Source organism: Prionailurus viverrinus, chromosome C1 (assembly GCF_022837055.1).
Source record: "Prionailurus viverrinus isolate Anna chromosome C1, UM_Priviv_1.0, whole genome shotgun sequence".
Taxonomy (NCBI): domain Eukaryota; kingdom Metazoa; phylum Chordata; class Mammalia; order Carnivora; family Felidae; genus Prionailurus; species Prionailurus viverrinus.
In genome coordinates this window covers 148,176,285-148,197,869 of record NC_062568.1, presented here as the reverse complement: position 1 = coordinate 148,197,869, position 21,585 = coordinate 148,176,285, and the positions used below count along the sequence as shown (strand labels likewise).

At 34.7% G+C, this 21,585-nt stretch overlaps 1 protein-coding gene and 1 pseudogene across 3 annotated transcripts in view; one reads left to right on the top strand and one right to left on the bottom strand.

Annotated features, from left to right (window-relative positions):
* Positions 1-21,585, bottom strand: part of ADGRL4 (adhesion G protein-coupled receptor L4) — a 108,779-nt gene that overhangs the window by 33,053 nt on the left and 54,141 nt on the right. For all 3 annotated transcript variants that reach the window (XM_047871601.1, XM_047871602.1, XM_047871600.1), the window contains exons 3-10: positions 17,795-17,947; positions 10,936-11,085; positions 10,339-10,409; positions 9,155-9,334; positions 8,856-9,039; positions 7,454-7,570; positions 2,486-2,691; positions 117-290 (exon numbers count right to left, since the gene is read on the bottom strand). In XM_047871601.1, the coding sequence (XP_047727557.1) occupies positions 117-290; positions 2,486-2,691; positions 7,454-7,570; positions 8,856-9,039; positions 9,155-9,334; positions 10,339-10,409; positions 10,936-11,085; positions 17,795-17,947 (1,235 nt within the window). The remainder of the gene's footprint in view (positions 1-116; positions 291-2,485; positions 2,692-7,453; positions 7,571-8,855; positions 9,040-9,154; positions 9,335-10,338; positions 10,410-10,935; positions 11,086-17,794; positions 17,948-21,585) is intronic.
* Positions 4,048-4,529, top strand: LOC125172948 (transcription factor BTF3-like; annotated as a pseudogene).

Genomic DNA, 21,585 nt, shown 5'->3' with positions numbered 1-21,585 from the left:
TAAATATGATATTGACACTCAAAGAAACACAAAAAATCAATTCTCTTTCCTGAAATAACCAAGAAAAAAGAAGGAAATAGGCAGGTTTATAAATATGAATTGGAAAAGTATCTTACAATGGAAGGACCAGAAGACATCAAAATTGCAAAATGTGTCAGGTGGTTACAGCGGCATGAGGTATGGGTCTCATTTGAGTATGTCAGCTCACAACCCACTGAAGACCAGCTGCCATTCATGGTGTCAGGTGAGTAGTTCCAAAATGCACACTGACTCCTATACTTATCTGTGGTCTGAAAAAGAGACATTTTACTGATGGAAAAAAGAGAAAAACTTATACATCTAGTATCACATTTGTCATATTTAATATACCATTTCGTATGTCAATATAATTAACACCTTGCCTAAAAGTAAAGTATAAAATCAATGCTAATAAATGAATGCCATTGTTATGTGGAAGGATTGAAGTTACTGCAACAGTGCTACATTTTATCAATTCCTGTGTCACAAAAGTTGTTGTGAGAATTACTTATTATCCAAAGAGATCACTTAGAATAGTGCATGACACATAATTATCATGCAATCTTTATTTAATAAAAGTTTATTGGGTATATAATAGATATTAGTCACTGACCCAAGTACTAAAAATAAAGTATTGAACAAAACAGTAAAAGTATTTGTGTTGTTGATTTTATATTCTCAGGAGATGAGAAATGATTAAACAAGAAAAATAAACCAAACAAAGGAAAAAAAAAGTAGTTGAGGTTGATCTGAGAAGGTCTTAGGGGATGATGTTAAAGCAAATACCTCAATGAAGTTAGAGAGAGTAAACCCTGAAGACTTGGGAACACAGGGTTCCAGCTGGAATGGAAAATGAAAAAGCTCTGAGTTAAGACTGAATAGGAATCTTCCAGAAGCATCTAGATGACAGGGTAGTTAGGGTATAGTGAATGAGATAAGGATCAGTTGAAGACAAGATCAGAGATAGGGTCTGATCACATAGACTACAGGATGGTTGTTTAGTAAATAGAGTTTTCTTTACCATGTACTTATATTAAGTAAGCATAACATAATACTATTATGACAACTACTTTTAATATTCCTTTGAGGTAATGGAGAAGTGTATACTAATTGGTGAAATTGCAAATAAATTCTCAGGGAATCAGGAAACTGAAGCTGTTATATAGGAGATAGCTTTTATTTTATTTTATTTTATTTTTAGGGAAAAGATAGGATCCAAATTTTATTCTAAGAAAGAGGGAAACCATGAACTAGTGAATGTGCTGTCCAAAGAAAGTGATCAAATTTCATAGTGGTCATTAATTTGAATGGATAAACAATTTGAACACAGAGGAAGATTAAGGACAATCAATTTTCCCATTGGTTTTGGTGAAAAATTTTTATTTAAATGTGTGCTGTGTTTTATTTTGTCATTGTATCAGAGATTGGTGACTGAGTTGTCCTTGGTATCTCTTCAGCTGCCAAAACATTCTACTAGTAAAAACTGCAGAAAAACCATCAGACTATGTGAAAGAACAATGTTTTGTTTCTAGTGTCTAAAGGTCATTTAGCATCTGAAAATATCTAAGTTTTGTTTCCATTCTTAAAACATTTCACATCTTCTTTTGCACTGAACATAATGCCTACCAATGTTTAGGTTTGAGCTACTATTTTCTTGTATTTTCTATACATTTAGTTTCTTTCTACATTAGATGTCTTTACTTATAGTGACACATTTGTATTGTATGTAAGCATATATGTTCTTTTATTATATGCAAATACAACTGTCTAGCTTCAAGACTCTTCAAATGGAGCATTAAAGGTACCTTATTCAGGTACTAGGACTGAAATTCTATTGAAAGTCCAAGAAACCATCAACTGTAAAAAAGCAGTGAGTAATCTATAATCTTTAGTTTCCTCATTCATTTTTAGGTATATAAAAAAAACTATTTAGTTCTTTCTAATGTTTATTATAGTAGAATTTTAATTTTTTGGAGCTTCAAAAAGATTTAGAATAACAAAGAGCAAAGTGGTCTCAGCTAATTTCTTTATGAAATATTGTAAACTTCTCTGTGATTTTATTGTAATCAGCATCTAAATCCCTGCAGCAATTATTATTTCAAATGGCAATTATTAATCAAACGTCTCTGTCATTGCACAAATGACATTTATCTATTTGATACATTTTTTATAACTCATTCATAAAAGGTACAGACACTTCCAAAGTGAATGATGTAATTAAAAATAAAAATAAAATATAGCTTAATTTCAGATAATCAAATGTGTAAAATTCCTTGATATTTATTAGAAAGTTTAGAGAGCACTGAAAGTAAAAACCTATTTTATAGAAAAATGAGTTGAAATTACTTTACTCTTTTATTTCAATTTTTAAACTGAAGAATTCACATATAATTAAAGTGACACAACAAAAACGTTCACTTCGAATGTTTCACAATCATAACCAGAAGTCACCAGAAAAACAGCTTACCTTTATGTGACTTAAGGTAAATGTTATTTTTTCAAGTTCATACAGTGTGGGTGGGTTTGAGCTAATAGAGACTGAAATCACTGAAGAAACAACTCTTTCTTCCTCTTCAGAATTATCATAACTTTGAGGTTCCAATAAGAAGTTGTCAGATGATGAAAACAAGGGACCAATACTCTTATAATATAAAAATGTAACTGCAACATTGCCTATCAATCAAATAAGTGGATTTAGTGAAATTCTTATAAATATATACATATATATATATTTAAGCTCTCAAACATAAAAATTTAACAGTCAAAATGTTTACTCTAAGGCAGTCGTACAAATACCTAGACACCAATACATTGGTCATAATAAGTCCATGTCTATATAATCAAATCATATTAAGACATATTCTCTGACCTCTATGATTCTGAAACTGATCATGGACTATAACATCCCCTTTGCACAAGCTATATTTAGGAGAAAAACAGTCCTAGATAAATGTATATCCAACTCCTAAGAACAAAGATGTGAGATGCATTCACTTAAAAGGTAAATTTTTTTTATCTTTGCTATGCAAATATAGGAATTAGAAAGACAGTGGAAAAAAGTTATCACTGATTTAAGAGTATTCAGGAACTTTAGAATTAAACAAGTTGTCACATGCCACTGAGTTCCACCTCATGCCCTCTGAAATGTTTCCTATTTAATATTGATGACATACAGTTATGCAGTCTCAAGGTAGGAAATTTATTGCCTTGCCAGGCAGCCATTTATCTGTGCCCCTTGACACTCTCCAAATGCATAGGAGACCCGCATATAACCCAGTACTAAAAATGTAACCTTATCAGTACAGATTATCATGTGACTATCTTCCCCTTAGCTTAGACAGTGCACCTATATTAATGGATCTCACATTGTCTTGGTTTTTGAAGCAGCTCATTATTACTGATATTAAGTGTGTGAACAACTCAAAATCTAGATCTATTATCTTTTCAAAATTCCTCTTGCCACTTAGATCATACACCTCCTCTATTTGTTGCACAGAATTATGGATACTAAATTTAGAACTTTGCATTCTGAATTTACTCTTGGAATCAAAAGTTCTGGTTTCAGTCATGGCTCCTACTTGTGTGGCTATGGATGAACTGCTTTGAACTTAAGCTTCCTCACTTATAAAATGATGATAGTAATACTCACCCTAGCTACTTACTAGGCTAAGGTGGAGACAAATCAAATGACACATGAGGCTTCTGTAAAATTTAACACACTATAGTAATATGATTATTGTTATATTTATTAACTAGGAACATTATGTTTTGGCTTTAGATTACTGGACAACTTACAAAGAACTCTGTATTTGTTCCCTCAAATTTGTGACACCAGCAAATAATGTGACAGGCATCAATCAATCAAAACCATAAATACAAATGTTGATTACATCGCCAAAAAACCCAAAGAACTGTGCCCTCTAGCAGCCATCTTGGATCCCCATGTATGTGCACCTAATCTCAGTCGGTCTTCCCGAGACCCCCGAGTGTCAACCCTAGACCCCCATGCTGTGCCATTTCCACTCCAAGATGAAAGAAAGTATCATGAACCAGGAGACACTCGCCAAACTGTCCAGCTGTGCACTGGGAGAGGAACTGCTTGCTTAAAGAAGGTGGTTCACAGAAGGGCAACAGCAGATGATAAAACACTTCAGTTCTGCTTAAAGAAGTTAGGGGTAAACAATGCCTCTGGTACTGAAGAAGTGAAAATGTTCACAAACCAAGGAACAGTGATCCACTTTAACAAGCCTAAAGTTCAGGCATCCCTGGCAGCAAACACTTTCACCATCACAGGCCACAATGAGATGAAGCAGCTGACAGAAATCTAACCCAGTGTGTTAAACCAACTTGGTGCAGACAGTCTGACTAGTTTAAGAAGACTGGCTGAAGCTCTGCCCACATAGTCTGTGGCTGGAGAAGTACCATTTGCTACTGGAGAGGATGAGGAGGAGAATGAATTTCCAGATCTTGTGGAGAACTTTCATGAAGCTTCCAAGAATGAAGCAAACTGAACTGAGTCAACTTCTGAAGAAGATAAAACTTGAAGAAGTTATTAGGAGCTGCCTTTTCAATCTTTTTTCTTTAAGTTTATTTTTATTTATTTTGGGAGAGAGCAAGTTGGGAAGGGGCAGAGAGAGAGGGAGACAGAATCCCAAGCAGGCTCTGTGCTGACACAGCCTAATGTGGGGCTCAGACTCACAAACCTCGAGATTATGACCTGAGCCAAAATCAAGTCAGACGCTTAACCGACTGAGCCACCCAGGTGCCCTGGGAGCTATTTTATATTATGACTGCTTATTAAAATTTTGTTCACGGATCTGATAAAATCTAGATCTCTAATATATTTAAGCCTGAGCCCCTTAGATACCACAACTATTTTCAGTGTTTGTTTATACACAATTCACTCTTTGCAGCAAATGAAGCTGAAGAAGCCTGGGAATAGAGTTTGAAACAAGGTTAATTTAAAAAAAAAAACAACCAAAAAACAAAGAACCGTGATACAAACCTGAGTCCTTCCACATCACAATATCACATTAATGAATAATATTTTTGGATATTGCTATGGGTATGTGAGCTAGACATTGCCAAAGTATATCATGATTCATGTTTTCTATCTTATCTAAAAAGGTATCACAAGAGAAGAAACATTGCTAAGAGGTTGCTAAAATCTATGTGTATTAGGTAAGAGTATTTTCTTGAACTGTCAGCTTAAGAAAACTTATATGAAAGAAAGAAATGAAGTAGTCTCACATGGTTGGGCTAGTGACATCATGAGGACTCCGAGTGACATCAACTAGTCCAGCCTTTGCTGTAGACCGACCAGGGCCTGAAGCAGGATCTGAAAACCTCTGAGGTCAACTTGACCCTGTCTGGTGGATGACCCTTTCATGTTGCAGTGACTTCTCAGAAGTTGCAGTAGGAGGTGGTCCAAAACCAAATGAAGCCCCGAAAAGGTAAGATGGGTTTTTAAAGTCTGTTAATCACTCCTTTCCTTTCTCAAGGAAAATATTTAACATTAATTTTTGACTTTGGGTAAAATGTGATTCTTGCTGCATAGAATGCTTCCAAATCCCTTGTTACCTCTGTTCTGAGTACTGTTTCAGTATCTGTCCATTCTTCTCATCTGAACCTCTTCTAATTCTTAGAGATTTCACACTAAATCTTGGCCTGATCTAGCTTTTAAGTCCTTTATCAGGTATGTACCTTCATTCAGTAAATGAGGAGTTTATTTACTAATGACAGGAACTAAAATTCAGCCTATAAAAAAGATTAAAAATCTACCTGTTTCTCCATAAACCTTCCTTATTTTCCTATGAATGACACTATGCAGATTTTAACTTGAAGCCTGTGTTTTACTAATGGGTTTTTATCGGTAAATGAATCATCACATGTAGACATCATAAAGCAGGTTTTATCAGTTTGTTAGACTTGCCCTTATTTTTAAGATACAGCCCTTAAGGAGATCAAATTTTCTCCTCGTGTTTTGTTGAGAGCTGATATTATGGTCTCTTTCAAGTGTCAGAGTTTGCATGTGTGATCTTCAAACATAACAAAGCTATCATACATTCAGACAGGATCTCTTCGAGATATTAATTCCATGACAATTTCATCATCTGTCGCTATAATAAGTATTGTCAATGGCTTTATTCTCAACTTTTAAACATTACTCAATTGTTTTTGAAATTTCAACAGTTAACACAGTCCTTGGATTTGCTTCTAAAAATTATATGTGTGCTTGGTGAATTAGAATATGATGTAATAGGGTAAGAGCCTTGCGTTCAATGGTAGCATGGCCTAGTTATTTTTTCTTTGTTTTGTGACCTTCCGTGTCTTACTATTGTATAAAAATGACAAGGAAAAAAAAAGGATAATATCAACAGATTAGGAAAAAATCCCATACTAGTGTCATACAAATTTTTTTAAAAGATATTCTTCTGAGAATGAATGTGCAGAATGTTAAAAAAATAAAGACACATCCATTTATGAAGTGATGTCTATAAAAAACCATATGTGTGTTATTAAATATGCTTTTCATTTATATTTATGACCACCCACATATTCTTTGAGAAGCTATTATAATTCATGTCTTTCTAGGTACTATATTTTGACCTATATGAAAACAAAAACAATTCTTCTATTGGCGGAGATTTTTTTTTTTTTCCTAAGTGCGTTGCATTAAGAGAGCAGATAAATGGTTAAAATAGCTGCTTGCTTGCCTTTGGTTAGGTGACAAAGATAAGCTGGTCAGGGTTGATTTCTTTGTTAACTTCCTCCCTACTAGTACTGGTTCTGTATTGTTTGTTGATGTGCATGGAGACAAATCCATTAACTTCATTGTGCCTTTGCTCTAGTAACCATAAAATGAAGAAATTAAGTTAGATAATCATCAAGTCACCTGCTGGTACTGGCATTTTCTGATTCCATTTCCTAAGAAAGCCTGCCAGTTGAAAAGTTTACTGTACAAAGACCAAGAAATGACAAGTGGGAAAGAAATCCAAGCCTAAACAATAACTTTCTGTCTTTCTGAGCATTATTTGTCTTCCTCACACACTCACAAATTCAGTCTCCCAATGAGGAATATGAAGGATTGCTGAAGAAGAAATATTAAAAGAATTCTATGCAAATTATAGCACCTATGACTGATGAGAAACAAGGAATGAAATGACAGTTCCTTTATATATTTCATTAGAATTTCAACAATATCAGACAGTTTCAGAGATTGGGCATAACACAAGATGGATATAGATACTGGCAGCTAAAATTCTCACCACGTATTTATATCAGAATGAAAATCTCAAGTACAAATACAAATTCTGTATAGAAACATCAAATATTTTCTATAAGAAATCACATGGGTATATATGATATAATCAAAGGCATGGTAAGTATTTATTGCAAATCACTGACATTGAATACAAGACTATCAAAGTCTTACCATATGAATCATATGCAGCTTTTCTCTTTGGAAATATCTTTATATAATCTCCATCCACATTCATATGGGGATGAATATATTTCATGTGATTTGAATCAAAACAGAAAGCTTTGAGAGCTGAAACAAAATCATGAAAATCATAAATTCTCTGAAATTAGTTTAATCAGTGTATTCATTTAGTTAGGAACATTGTTATCCATCATTATTGTATTTCAACTTTTTTATGGTAGGTAGAATGAACACATTCTGAACATGCCTGGACCTTGTAGTTTATATCTAAAAATCTAACTCAAGTTTTAACTTTCTAATTTCACCATAGCACTCATGGTTTAATTTAATCTTTATTGAATTAAATGAAAGACAAAATATGTATGTACACCAGGGAGCTATAAACTATAATTACTAAATCAAAGATAAGCAACCACAATGGTATAGAGGACGGTATCTATAATTTACTATATGGAGAGTGATTGAGTTAAATTCTCGAGTGATAATTTCTTTACCTGGGGTAGTTCACCCTTTTTATGCGAGAACATCACAGAAATGCAAGGCTCCTATATATTAGTCATAAAGCTTGCTACTTTAATTTTGAGTAAGTGGTAAGTCATGATATAACAGAGTGATTTTTGCTTACCTGCTGTTGCACAGCAAGATGTCTCCCAGACAATACAATATAGATGAATGCAATGATTATCAGAAAATATACTTTGTTTCCTCAGAACAACTTTATAGGCATCTTCAATTTGATTCAAGATTCTGAATGTTCTAAGTACGAGATTTCATGAAGGAGGAAATGTTCTAGTTTGCTATGCTGATTGTTTCATATCAGAAAATCTGTCTAGAACTGTCTTTGGTCAAGGTAGACCCTAAGAAGTCCTGAGATGACTAACTCAAAATGACAAGGGAGTATTGTACTCTGAGCATTTAAATGCTAAATAGCTCAGGAATAGGATAAGGTGCAGAAGGTACGAAGGAGGCAATGGTTAGGTACCCATCCTTTTGATTCATACTTCATTCATATTACTCTTGCAATGTGCATTGCCATTAGCTTCTGCATTGATCAAACAGCTGCCAATTCAATTAGCAGTATTTTATTTTTTTATAATTTTTTTAAGGTTTATTTATTTTTGAGACAGAGTGAGACAAAGCATGAATGGGAGAGGGTCAGAGAGAGAGGGAGACACAGAATCTGAAACAGGCTCCAGGCTCTGAGCTGTCAGCCCAGAGCCCAACGCGGGGCTCGAACTCACGGACCGTGAGATCATGACCTGAGCCAAAGTCGGCCGCTTAGCCGACTGAGCCACCCAGGAGCCCCCAATTAGCAGTATTTTAAATACATCCCCTTTTTAGAATGGCTTGTTTGGGAAACACTATTGTTTTGAAATTGACCTTGGCTTCTTACCTATATCACTTGAATTAGTATCGAACTGAGTGGTCTTTTGGAAGTTCTGAGCTATCCTTAAGGTAGCCTGTTCAGTAGCATGCATCAGTTTTGTAAGATGAGTTCTTCTACGATTCGTAGGTAACTTGTCCCAAACGATAAATGTGTCCTTTTGAACAAAATTATTCACAGTTTTTACAAATTCCTGTTAGAAAAAAAATAGTGTGTCTTTTAAAAAAATGTTGGAATCTTACATGAATCACAGATGTAAGGGAAAGTTTAAAGCTCAGTTATATTGAGTTAAAGCTCAATATACTTACAGTAAGAGTTGAATTAGAAGGAGTGTCCTTGGTTGAATTAGTGCTATTCATGTCACCCAGTAATGGGGATGATTCAGCTAATATTTCTATATATGTAATTATATCCATCGGTGAAAGATCTTTCACAGAATTTCTATAGACTTCTTGTAGTAGAGCCACAGGTTCTTTTATGTGTCTAATCTGTACAAAAATGAGTCCAGAGAAAAGAAACCAAATTAGAGTAGTACTGGAGCTTTTCAAGAATGGCAAATTTATTCTAAGTTTATTTTTCTTGTGCTATGTATTAGTAAGTTATCAGACTACACCTAAACCATAACATGCAGCACTAAAATTTGAAACTATTTACAAAGGGTGACCAAATAAAAAGCACAGAAATTACTTTAGAAAAGAAACTGCATGCTTGAATTAATAACCTTTAAACATTAGCTTTTAAAAGTTCTGATACATTATAACTTAATTTGAATTAGATTTTAATCAACCCAAGAAAATTCTTTACAATGTGATATATTGGAAATTTGCTTTTAGTTGATTGTTAATCATGTTGAGAGTCACACTTTCAATCACATGACAATAATTTTGTGAATGTCCTACTTTATTTACTCTTTGAAATATTTCCTTTGAAGTACAAAACCTAGTTGCATTCATTATGTCTTCTTAGAATGTGGGAATGGGCCTGGGATCAAAGTGTGTTTTTACTATTTTATTCATCAACTTTTTTTGTATGTTAAAATTTTTTTTCCAGTATACTAATAGTGAAAAAGTAATATATGTTAAATATCTAAAAGTCTTCAATGCTTTGGGGATTTTCGAATTGCTCCTTTCTATGACTCAAACAAATTATTTAAATCTCTATACGTAAATACAAGAAGATCAACTGGTTGTTACTTTTTTTTTAATGTTTATTTATTTGATAGAGAGTGCTAGTGCAGGGAAGGGAAAGAGAGAGAGGGACAGAGAGAGCCCCAAGCAGGCTCCACACTGTCCACATGGATCCTGATATGGGATTTGATCTCATGAACTGTGAGATCATGACCTGAGCTGAAATCAAGAGTTGGATGCTTAACTGACTGAGCCACCCAGGTGCCCCTGATTGTTAATCTTTTTTACATGTGATGCAGGAAGGATTTTAACTGGAACCAAAATGTCAAAACACAATAAGTTCTTAATACAACTAGTTTACTTACTTTTGTTAACATCTTATCAATATTTGCAGCAATACAGGCATTATCTAGATGGCAGTCTGCACTCACATTTTCTGTAGAAGAAAAAAGAGTATATAGTAAATGTTTAAAAATACTTTTTTCCTAAGATGACTATATTGATTCTAATAACTTTGCTCCCTTATTTAAATATTAAAAACACATTCTTAACACTTGAGTTTTGTTTTCATTTTTTGTTTTTTCATTAACATTTATTTACTTTTCATTATTTAAAGAATCTTACTCATAATAAAATACAGTGTTTATTTTCATTGCATTCATTTATTTTTCCTTTTTTATTTCTATCTATTCTTTATTTTTACTCAATAAAATACACAATATTTTATGGCAAAATGGAAGATTGTAGTCACCCTACAGAACAAAGTATGTTAACTACGTGAAACATATGGTGTACTTCTTCCATTAAAAAAAGCAATAGCTTTTCTTATTTCATTTTATAGACAATAAAGGAATACTAGAATATTTCTTAGAAGATGCAGTTCTTTGTATACTTCACTACTGTGCAGTATTATATTTTATACAGTTCTTCGATAATACATAAAATTTCATCGTATAATTTACCTTGGCAGTAAGTGCCATCATTAGGCGTGAACTGAGATTTTCCTGTGGATGTCTGATAACCTTCCTTGCAGGAGCAATTATACCCACCGTCCACGTTTTCACATACCGCATGATCACCACAGGCAGCTGGTCCACTGCACTCATCTATATCTGGAAATATTTAAAAAATTAAATTTTTATTTAGTACTTACACAGTTGCTACCTTGCTGATACAATATTAGGTATGGTTAATGGTTTCATATCAAATTTTACAGGAAAGCAATGAAAATCCCATCATTTGCAGAATGACAGAGCAAAGAGCCGCATATCATTTTTTTAAACCCTGATTTGGCCAATCCATTTTGAAAGTGTATTAAAAACCGCCTTTCATGGAACAACCAAACTCTTGAATTATTTTCTGAAAAGAATGAGTCATCCCCAAAGCCATTAAATGAATTTCTATCATTGACAATTTTAACATTGTCCTAATTTAATAAAGAACCAATTTTTAAAATACATCAAAAATTCTTTGTTTTCTAGTATTATGCTAAACTCAGTTTAGGGTAATCTGGAGGATAAAAAAGAATAGCCCACTTTCTTTCCAACGCTTCTTGTTTGCAAGTAAGTTATCCTAAAAATTAGCAGAATGTGTGATGTGACTCCTTTAAAATTTTACCACAACTTATTTATTAATTTTGTCCAAGTTATAGTTTACTATGATTCTTAATACACAGTCATCATAGATAAAGTAACAAATTGTGCAGAATTAAGTCTTAGATTTTCAGTAGCCATATATCAAAGTCACAATAAAAATGTTAGGTTTTAAGCTCACATAATTTATATTCTTAATTTAAAATTTTACATACTGCAGTGAAATATGTCTTGAAGTTATAAATGCAGTATAAATACTCTGCCAGTAGGCAGAGTTCCAATAGGGAATGCTTCCAAGGAACTGAAGAGTCCAAATCATTACCTTAAACTAATGCAAAGATTTTTGAGTTCTCAGCCTGGCTCTGACATCTTAGAGATACTCTGTGTTAGATTAATGAATAAGCCTGTAATCTTAAGTATAAAATTTGATTAAAAAAAAAAACTAATAGAGTGCCACAATACTGTTTGTCATAAAAAAAAGGGGGGTAGTAATCACAGTCCAATTTAAAAAGCCATCTAGCTAGTTATCTTAAAAGTAGCTGATCTTAACTTCTCACTTCCAAAATGTAATGAAGGGACAGGATACCATTAAAAATTGAACCACCCAAAACTGGAACTGACAGTAAGCCTCCCGGCAGTTCTTGAAGAAACTTCCATTAGCCAGAAAGGCAATGGTCTTAGAATTAAGACAATTCACAGGCCTGAAAAAAAAAAGGATGAGAAACTCCTAATTCTTCTGTCAAGTCTGTATATTCATAATCTGTATGACCCAGGAATCCAAGTATACTATGTTTAAAGAAACAGGAATATCGTCCTGGTACCCTCAAGCTCTTCCTCTCATTTCTGCGTATGTGTGTTTAAAGACTGCCGCTCTACACACACACATACACACACACACACAAAGACAGAAAATAAAGTAGGAGATGAGCAAAAGCAGGTTGACTCTTAAGATTTAGTGAACCATCCACTAAAGGATTCCAGGTTAGGGTAAAGAAAAGAAGCCAGGTGGAAGTGCAGACTAGCATTATTTTTAATGACATCAATGAAGTGAAAAAAATATGTATAAGAAAACTAAAGAGTAGTTCTTTCTGGATCATGGCTGAAGAAGTAGCATGTACTGTATCCAAATAGGATAACACCCCAATGAAGATGTGACAGACCCATGTGATATCATAGATAGAATCATTTATTTCATGAATAAGAAACTTAGGTTCTCTGAATGCCCATGTTATATATTTTTATTTTATGTTTTTAATTTTTTTAATGTTTACTTACTTTCAAGAGAGACAGAGAGGCAGAGAGAGAGACAGAGAGATAGTGTGAGCAGGGGAGGGGCAGAGAGAGAGAAGGAGACGAATCCGAAGCAAGCTCCAGGCTCTGAACTGTCAGCACAGAGCCCGAAGTGGGACTCTGACTCACAAGCCATGAGATCATGACCTGAGCTGAAGTCAAACACTTAACCGACTGAGCCACCCAGGCACCCCATGCCCATGTTTCATATTTTTAGATGACTTATATGGCTAACAGGAAATGAGGTATTGATTTCTCTTAATTTTAAAATTATTTAAAGGTGCAACTCTTCTTGGCAACTTTGTCCCAAACCCAATGTCTAAGCAACATGGAAATCTTTGCAAACTCAATTTCCACCCTCTCTTGTGCATTTTGGACACAGGTATATATAACGTTGGTGTTTGTAACTGACGGTGTTTCAGTTTTTCCCTGTGCATCCTCCATGCCTGTGGTGCTTCTTGGGGTCTCCACTCTAGTTCAAGCCTTTCTACCACCACTCACTTTGCTAGTTATCATCCCAGAATGTCAGCCTTGGATCATGTAGGGTATTTCAAGCTCTAAGTTCAGCAAGTGACAAAACAGTAATCAAAAATAATAAGGAGGTAGTAGCTTGGGAGACCAGCATTCAAATTAACATTATGAAAATTTTCATATTCTGACTCCAAATGTTATACAAGAATATTAATTAACCTACCAAAGTAATCCTTTAAAAATCCTAATCATCCCATTAAAGGACTGTTTTCCAAATTATTTATACTTTTCTTGCTTATACTTTTTGTTTTTATAACTTATTTACTCAAATGTGTAAGTGCAGTTGGCTGAATTTGATATCCTTCTCATTCTGTGCCTTGGTAGTAGAGTTTATTGGATCTAACCTAATAATGGAGTGTGTGACAACTGGCTATGTGCCAGACTAGTCAAAAAGCTTCTACTAGTGTCAGGATATCCCTCTACGCCCCTTGCTACCTAGTAATGTAGAGAGAATCATCAGATATTGAGAGTATGCCATGCCCAAATAAGATGCAACTGGTTTACCAAAATGAACGCGATATTTTGCAGTAAGACCTACACTAACTTCTCTAGCATTCTCTTGCAGGGCCTCATTAGCTGAGATCTAATCAAATCACTATGCGTCCTTCTTATAGGTAAAGGCCCTGCAGAGGATCTTAACTCAAATTCTAGCTGTAATACTCATTAGTTTTGTGACTTTGGGTAATACCCTAAAAAATACCTTTTACTTCAAAAGAGTTCTTTTTTAAAACAAATGAGGAAATGGACACGAAGGTGTTTTGAACTAGTGCCCAAGATATAATAGGCCCAGTGATTCTATTCAGACTGCATGTTTTCTTAATAGCAGGAGCCCTGTGAATATGTAAGTTTGGAGAAAACAGATTGATAATGAGTGTCTCATTAGACTGCCATGTCTTGGTACTCCCTAGAGATGTAAAAGAGGAAAAGAACCCCCACCTCAGCTTAATAAAAGTTAAATTGCTACTCTGGAATTATTTCAGTCAGGCTAGAATTGGCATACCATATTTAATAACTGATCCACTTTTTCTACCACCAACCTAACACTGGGCTTAATACTAATAAGGTGATTTTGCCAAACGTAAGCACATCATAACAATCGTTTGCTTGGTTTGCACATCAAAAAATTCACTTGGTACTTTTTCATTAGTGAGGTTATGCTTGTTTTTCATGTCTACAATGAGCCAACCCAACAGTGTTTTATCATAATCTTCTTTCAAAACATGATCATATGATTGTTTTGATTCTTACAATTTTCATCAATAACTGATTTGTCTAACGTTTAACTCACACACTGCGAAGAAAAGATAAAATGTTCAATTACTGAAAGTAATTTGTGAAGACAAAACTGGATGTTAATATTATCCAAAGCCATAAAAAAACCTGAAATTATCGGCATACCCAAGGCAATGCGACATAAAAATTACAAGCTTGGTCTTAAGCACTTAGTAAATGTGAAGCTTTTAGGTTCTACTCATTTGGCCTTGGGAGAACCACTTTCCTATTGGATGCCTCTTTTTTCCCATTTGTGAAATGCAAGTCTGGAACTAGGTCTCTTGGGAGGAAGCTAGGTATCTGAAATTCTGTTTTACTGTAATTACAGGGGAAGGCAAATACACAGGACACTAAATCTGCCTCAAATCCTTTTGCAACAAAATGATCTTATCTGTGGCCAATAGTATTTGAATATAGACTAAAGGCAAAGAATTTTGCTTGGGTCTTTTCTTGCCCTGAATTGGAGTTTTTCATTATTTATTTTTAGAGATTCCTAATGACTATAATTACCAGGCATGTCAAATTTAAGGATCAGGTAAACTTTCAAATCAGAGGCAACATAGTACAAGGTGATACACTAATGTAAAAGGAAACAGAATTATAGTTCTCTGTTCAAATTCTCCTGAAGATTATCATAGTGCACAATGAAAATTACTATGGGACTAGAGAAAAAAAAAGATACAACTGTTATACTTCTCAAAAAAGCTTAATCCTTAAGGACAACAAAATTGGTGAGAAATAACAATGTTCCAGAGAACGAGTTTTTCGGTGAATAATCCATCAAATGAAACAGGTAGAAACTGAAGGACTCAATATTGGGTACTGGGTTTTAATATAGTTCTTGTGTTTACTGATTGCTTAAAATAGCTAAAAAGGGAATTAGCCAAAACTTAGGGGCATTCTATAGTATCTCAATAATAAATGAGCGTTGGGAGAAAGAATCATAAATTACAAATATGTTATACCTCCATGAAACGTTGGCATTCAATCATCTTTGTGTGTATGTGTTTTCTCTGTGTCTGTGATTCAATTTTTTTCTAATATAGGAATTCTCTACTTGTAAGAAACACAAACAGACAGAGAAATACAGCATTTTGTGAATTGAAGCATATTAAAAGTAAAAATGATCAGATGAAAAGACAGATGTCTTCCAGAGACAAGAGGGAATGGAGAACATAGTTAAAATTAAGTGATTAAGATGTTGTGAGTTATATTTCTTCACTAACTGGAACGTTTCTAGTAAAGCTTACAGAGCTACGTAATTAGAACTTAACTACTAAAGCTAAAACACACATATGCATAACATTCTAAGAAGACAAGCAACAAGAGCAGAGGTTTGAGAATATCAAATGATGAGGTATTACAAGTTTTCTGGGGAGCTTCATAGACTATATCCTGAATATACTGTAAAGCTATATTCCAATAAAATTTTTTGCTGCAAACACTAAAAGTGAAGTTATCATTCAATTGTCTCATATTTTAAGTCTTTTATGCCCTTGCAAAACTTGATCCTCTGCACTTGCAAGATTCAGATCAATGTATAAGATGTAGATGGCCACCTGCTTTAGCCTCCTGTAGCTTTCCGGATACAAGACTGTGATTCTAATCCTCCTTTTACCTAAACATGTGAATCAGAAGTAGCCCTCATTTACCTTAGAGATCAAATGAGGAGAACAAACTCTTTTCTGGTTATATAGCGGAGTAAATGTTATGAACCACAGGTACATGAGACAGGATAATTTCTTTGATGGAGACATTTCACTGATGAAGTTTCTTTGAACACTGTCTCCTAACTTCTCATGTGTTAATAAGAACATAGCTAGACTTCTCCTTAGCTCACTAAGGAGAATCTCAGTAGGGAACTAAGCAAAGCTTTAGTGTGATGTGGATCAGCCTGGGTATCTCTCTTTTAGCTAACTGTGTAAAGTGAAAGCAGCACATTACCTTGGCCACGTTGCATATAGAGTCATGAGTTCTAATAAAATATCTTCTCTTGGCCATGTGATTGCACTCTCAGGGTCTCAGTTCATGTATTCATTTTGCAGATTAGTATCAACCACAACTAATTATACTAGTTGTTGGTAAATTGGACAGTGTTGTATAAACCGTGATTAAGATGATTTACAACTTACTTTCAAAGTTAAAAGTCTTTGGCCCCAGAGAATTTGTCCCTGAAAATTGTTCAACTTTTTGAATTTCCGAAGCAATCTTTTTTTTCTCAGACTTTAATCCAAATTCTATAGGATCTGATATATCAAATGCATGACCAAATTACAACAGAAGGACATTAAAAAAAAAACTTCTAGATACTCTCTTCAGACTCAGAATAATATTTCACTTAGGGATTTAATTGAAATTATTATCATCATTCCAGAAAACATTTTAGTAAACCTGAAATGATTTTCTAAATAGGACTCTAGTGTTCAGAAAAACTTAATGCAGATCTTAAGTGTAACTACCTTTCAGCTGACAATACTAAAAGCAGTAGAACAATTCTTTTATTTATTTATTTTTAAAAAATGTTTATTTATTTATTTTGAGAGAGACAGAAAGCGAGAGCAGAGGAGGGGCAGAGAAAGGGAGAGAATCCCAAGCCGGCTCCATACTGTCAGCATAGAGCCTGATCTGACAACCATGAGACCTGAGCTGAAATCAAGACTCGGACGCTTAACTGACTGAGCCACCCAGGCGCCCCTAGAACAAGTCTTTTAGAACTAATGCCTTTCTGAACATTTTCTGAGAAAATGTAGAGCCCATCTCAGAGTGCATATTTATAAAAGCATCAATATCTTGCCATGCAAATCGTAGTTTTCTTGAATTAACATATTATTCTCAAGTGTAAATATTTATCCTGTGGTTTGCCACCACACTAGATTTCATACTTTCATGATTTTTTTTCTTACGCACTGCTTGATTTTCTCCCCTGATTTTTTTTCTTACAGCCTTAGATAAATATTCCATAGTAACTGATTAAACAGTGTTAGAAGACTAAAAGAATTAATGAAATTTCTAAAAGTACTGCACATCTAGGGTACGCTCAAAGACTGGCAGAATTTGGTTCAAATATTATTTAATCTCTGGAGGTAATAAGCAATAAGTGAGAGGTACCAATTTTAAGTTAGGTAGTCAAACTTACCTATGCAGAAGGTTCCATCATTTGTGATAAACCTGTCCTGGTTACTGCTGGATCTGAAACCAGGTGCACACATACAGTAGTAACTTCCCTCTGTGTTAGTGCAGTTGGCATTTTCACCACAGGACTGGGTCAAATTTCCACACTCATTATCATCTGTGGACATATCAATTTAAAACATTATTTTTATATAATTGAAATTGACTTCTAATATTTCCTACCAGGATTTGGGAATTGTGACTGTTAAACAGTATAAGGTAATGCGATGTCAATTTCTAGGAAAAATTAATGGTCTGATCGACATTCCACCCTGTGTTATTCTTATTTACAGTGGGAAGCCTTCTTTGTTGTTGCAAAGCAAAATAGAATCTCTTATTTCTGAAGCACGGAACATAGTTATCGGATGTATACTGGGACATTTTCCAGATTTTATATGAAATTTAATTATAATAATGGCAATACATATATACTCATTTGTAAATTTATAATTCTCTTTATAATTAGTCAAAAGCATATCATAAGTTAAAAAATCTGAGATTACAAATTGACATGTTCTAATCATGTACCATTTATCTTTATTACTTATTCCCTAGAAAAATTTCGCATTACTAGGTTTCTTCACTTATTCATTAATATTTTTATTCATTACTATGTGCATTTTATTGTCCTATAGAAGAGTATACAAATACAAAAAAATTATATCATGGTCCAAGGTTTTGCCTAAAATATTGTAATACAATTTATCAGAAAATATATAGGTTCATAAGCCCTTTGTAAAAATTAGAAAGCAAATTGATATAATCTGTCAAGTAAATAAAACCAAAAGTACGTGCTTTTCCATAGTGATCATGAGGGGCTGGAGGAGACAGAAAATATTTTCAGGTGGCACTAAATCTTGCTGTAGGTTGAATTATGTCTCGCAAAAAGATATGTTCAAGTCTTAACCCTGTGTCTTGTTGACTATGACTTTATAAACAGGGCATTTGCAGATGTAATCAAGTTGAGGTTATACTGAATTAGGTGGACCCTAATCCACTGACTGGTACCCTTAAAATAAATTATATGGGAAATGTGGACATGAAGACACAGAAGAGAAAGCTATGTGAAAACAGAGGAAGAGCTTGAAGTGAATGTAGGTTAGACAAGTATTGGGTAGAGAGCAGGAAGGTCACTAACAGGAAGGCAGAATGTTGGGCAAAGATGCAAGCAGAAGGTCATTGAAACACTTCTGAAGGTACAGGGAAGCCTAATTGGGGAACACAGAGAAATATCATGAGGGAATTGTAAAAACTAAGTTGGAAAAATGCCTTTGATTTTTAACCCCCGTTTCTATCAAACCAAATTTAATTTCTCTTTAAAGAATGAATTGTTTAACATTTAATTCACACACAGGCTATTGCAGACATCTAGTGATGACTAAGAGTTGGAGAATTTTCCAACTGTTTTATAAATATGAATTCACTGAATCCTTACATAAGCTCTAGGAAGTAGCTGCCATTGTTATGCTAACTGCTGAAGAAAATAAGGACTAGAGAGAAAAGTAACTTGCCAACATCACACAGCTATTTAGTTGCAGAGCCAGGTAGTTTGGTTCCAAAGCCTGTTCTCTTAACTGTTGCATCCTGCTGCCTCTATGAGAATTATTTAAAAATGCCAAAATGTATAATAAGAATTCATCAAATGAATTATGGGTCTGTTTTGCAAGATGGAAAGATATCGAGGTAGTGATTTCAGAAGGAAAATGGAAACTTTATTCAAATTCTATTTTTTAAAGTTTATTTATTGAGAGAGAGAGAGAGAGAGAGAGAGAGAGAGAGAAAGCAGGGGAGGGGCAGAGAGAGAGGGAAAGAGAGAATCCCAAGCAGGCTCCACACTGCCAGTGTGTAGCTGGACGTGGGGCTCAAAGTCACAAACAGTGAGATCATGACCTGAGCTGAGATCAAGCATCGGAGGCTTAACCGAATGAACCACCCAGGAGCCCCTGCATTTCATCTTTAACTTACATTTTATTTCCACTTCCTCATTTTCAAACATTAAGAATATAAGTATAGAAGTTAACATATGGCAGACAACTAAAGATGAATTCCTCTCTTTTTTCAAAAATGACTACTATGGACAGGTCAGGTAAGATTTGCAAATCCCATTTATATGCTTTGTCATTTTGAATTATTATATTAATTATAATAGACTAACTGCTATAAATGTATCCAAACATGTAATGGCTCAGTACAATAAAAAGTTTATTGACTGCTCTAGACAGACACCACGGTTAGTGTTCAGGTAATTTTTCCACAATCAATGGTTCAGGGACACAGGGTGTTCTGTGTAATGTAATGACTCCACCACCCCAGAGGCCTTCCAAACTTTCTGTATTGATCCAGGTAGGGAGCTAGGGTTGAACAGAGCATAAGAGAGTTATGGGTCATGTCTGTAAAAGTCATCTATCACTCAAACCCATGAACCTGAGACTGATCTGAGCCCAGATCAAGAGTCGGACGCTTAACCGGCTGAGGCACCCAGGTGCCCCCATATTATGGAACTATTAAAAGATGTTATAGAAAGAGAAGGAAATAATGTCATTGATGTCTTTTCAACTCCCACCTAACTGCAGTGCAGTTTCCTACCTTGTGGTTTTCAGGAGAACACCTTTTTCATGATTTATTTTTTATTTTATAGAGACAGAGTATAGTGTGAGTGGAGGAGAGAGGCAGAAGGAGAGAGAGGCAGACAGACAGAGAAAGAGAGAATCTAAGCAGGCTCCACACTCAGTGCAGAGCCCGAGGTGGGACTTGATCTCACAACCCTGAGATCATGACCAGAGCTGAAATGAAGTTGGAAGCTTAACTGACTGAGGCACCCAGGAGCCTCCAGGGTAAGACCTTATAAAACAGGGTTGTATGACTAACATTACTGCCATTCACTGAAGGCTCCCAACGAACCAGGGCACCATACTAAACACATCATATACATTATCTGACACACATTTTTAATCCTCACATAAACCTTATGATGCAGACATTATTCCTATTTTACAAACAAAACTGAAATATAAAAAGTTGGATTACCTTGCCCAAAGGCACACAAACAATAAGTGGCAAAGTCTGATTCAAGCCTGGACCATTCTGAATGTTGAAATGATCTCATCTTTCTTAAATACATTATAAAAAGAGTTCATAGTGGTAACAAGCTCCCATTTATTGAGTGTTTATTATGTGCTAGTCACTGTGATAGAAAGATTACTGTAAAATGGAAAATACATTGTGACTAACTCAGAAGATTGTCAAGAGGATTAAAGAAATTGATGTTCAGACAATGCTTAGAGTAGAGCCTAGCATGTTTTAAGCAGTATATACAGGCTGCTAATGTCTTTATTATTTGAAAAATAATACTCCTACCATTTTAATTGCTAGAAATTTGTTTGCACTCTGCTTAAGATTCTTAACAGCTACTTGGCCATTAGCATGTAATGTCATCCCTTCTCTGTGTAGAGGGAGCTTCCAAACTGTGGGAACCAGTTTAAATCACTTATCCTTACCCATCTATAACAATAAAGACATTTGTAGGAGCACCTGGGTGGCTCAGTCAGTTGAGCATCTGACTTTTGATTTCAGTTCAGGTCATGCGCGGGTTGTGAGTTTAAGCCCTGCACTGGACTCTGCCCTGACAGTGAGGAGCCTGCTTAAGATTCTCTCTCTCTTTCCCTCTCTGCCTCTCTTTCTCAATCTCGCACAGACTCTGTCTCTCAAAAATAAATAAATAATTTACAAAAAGAGAATCTCTAAGTTCTCGAAATT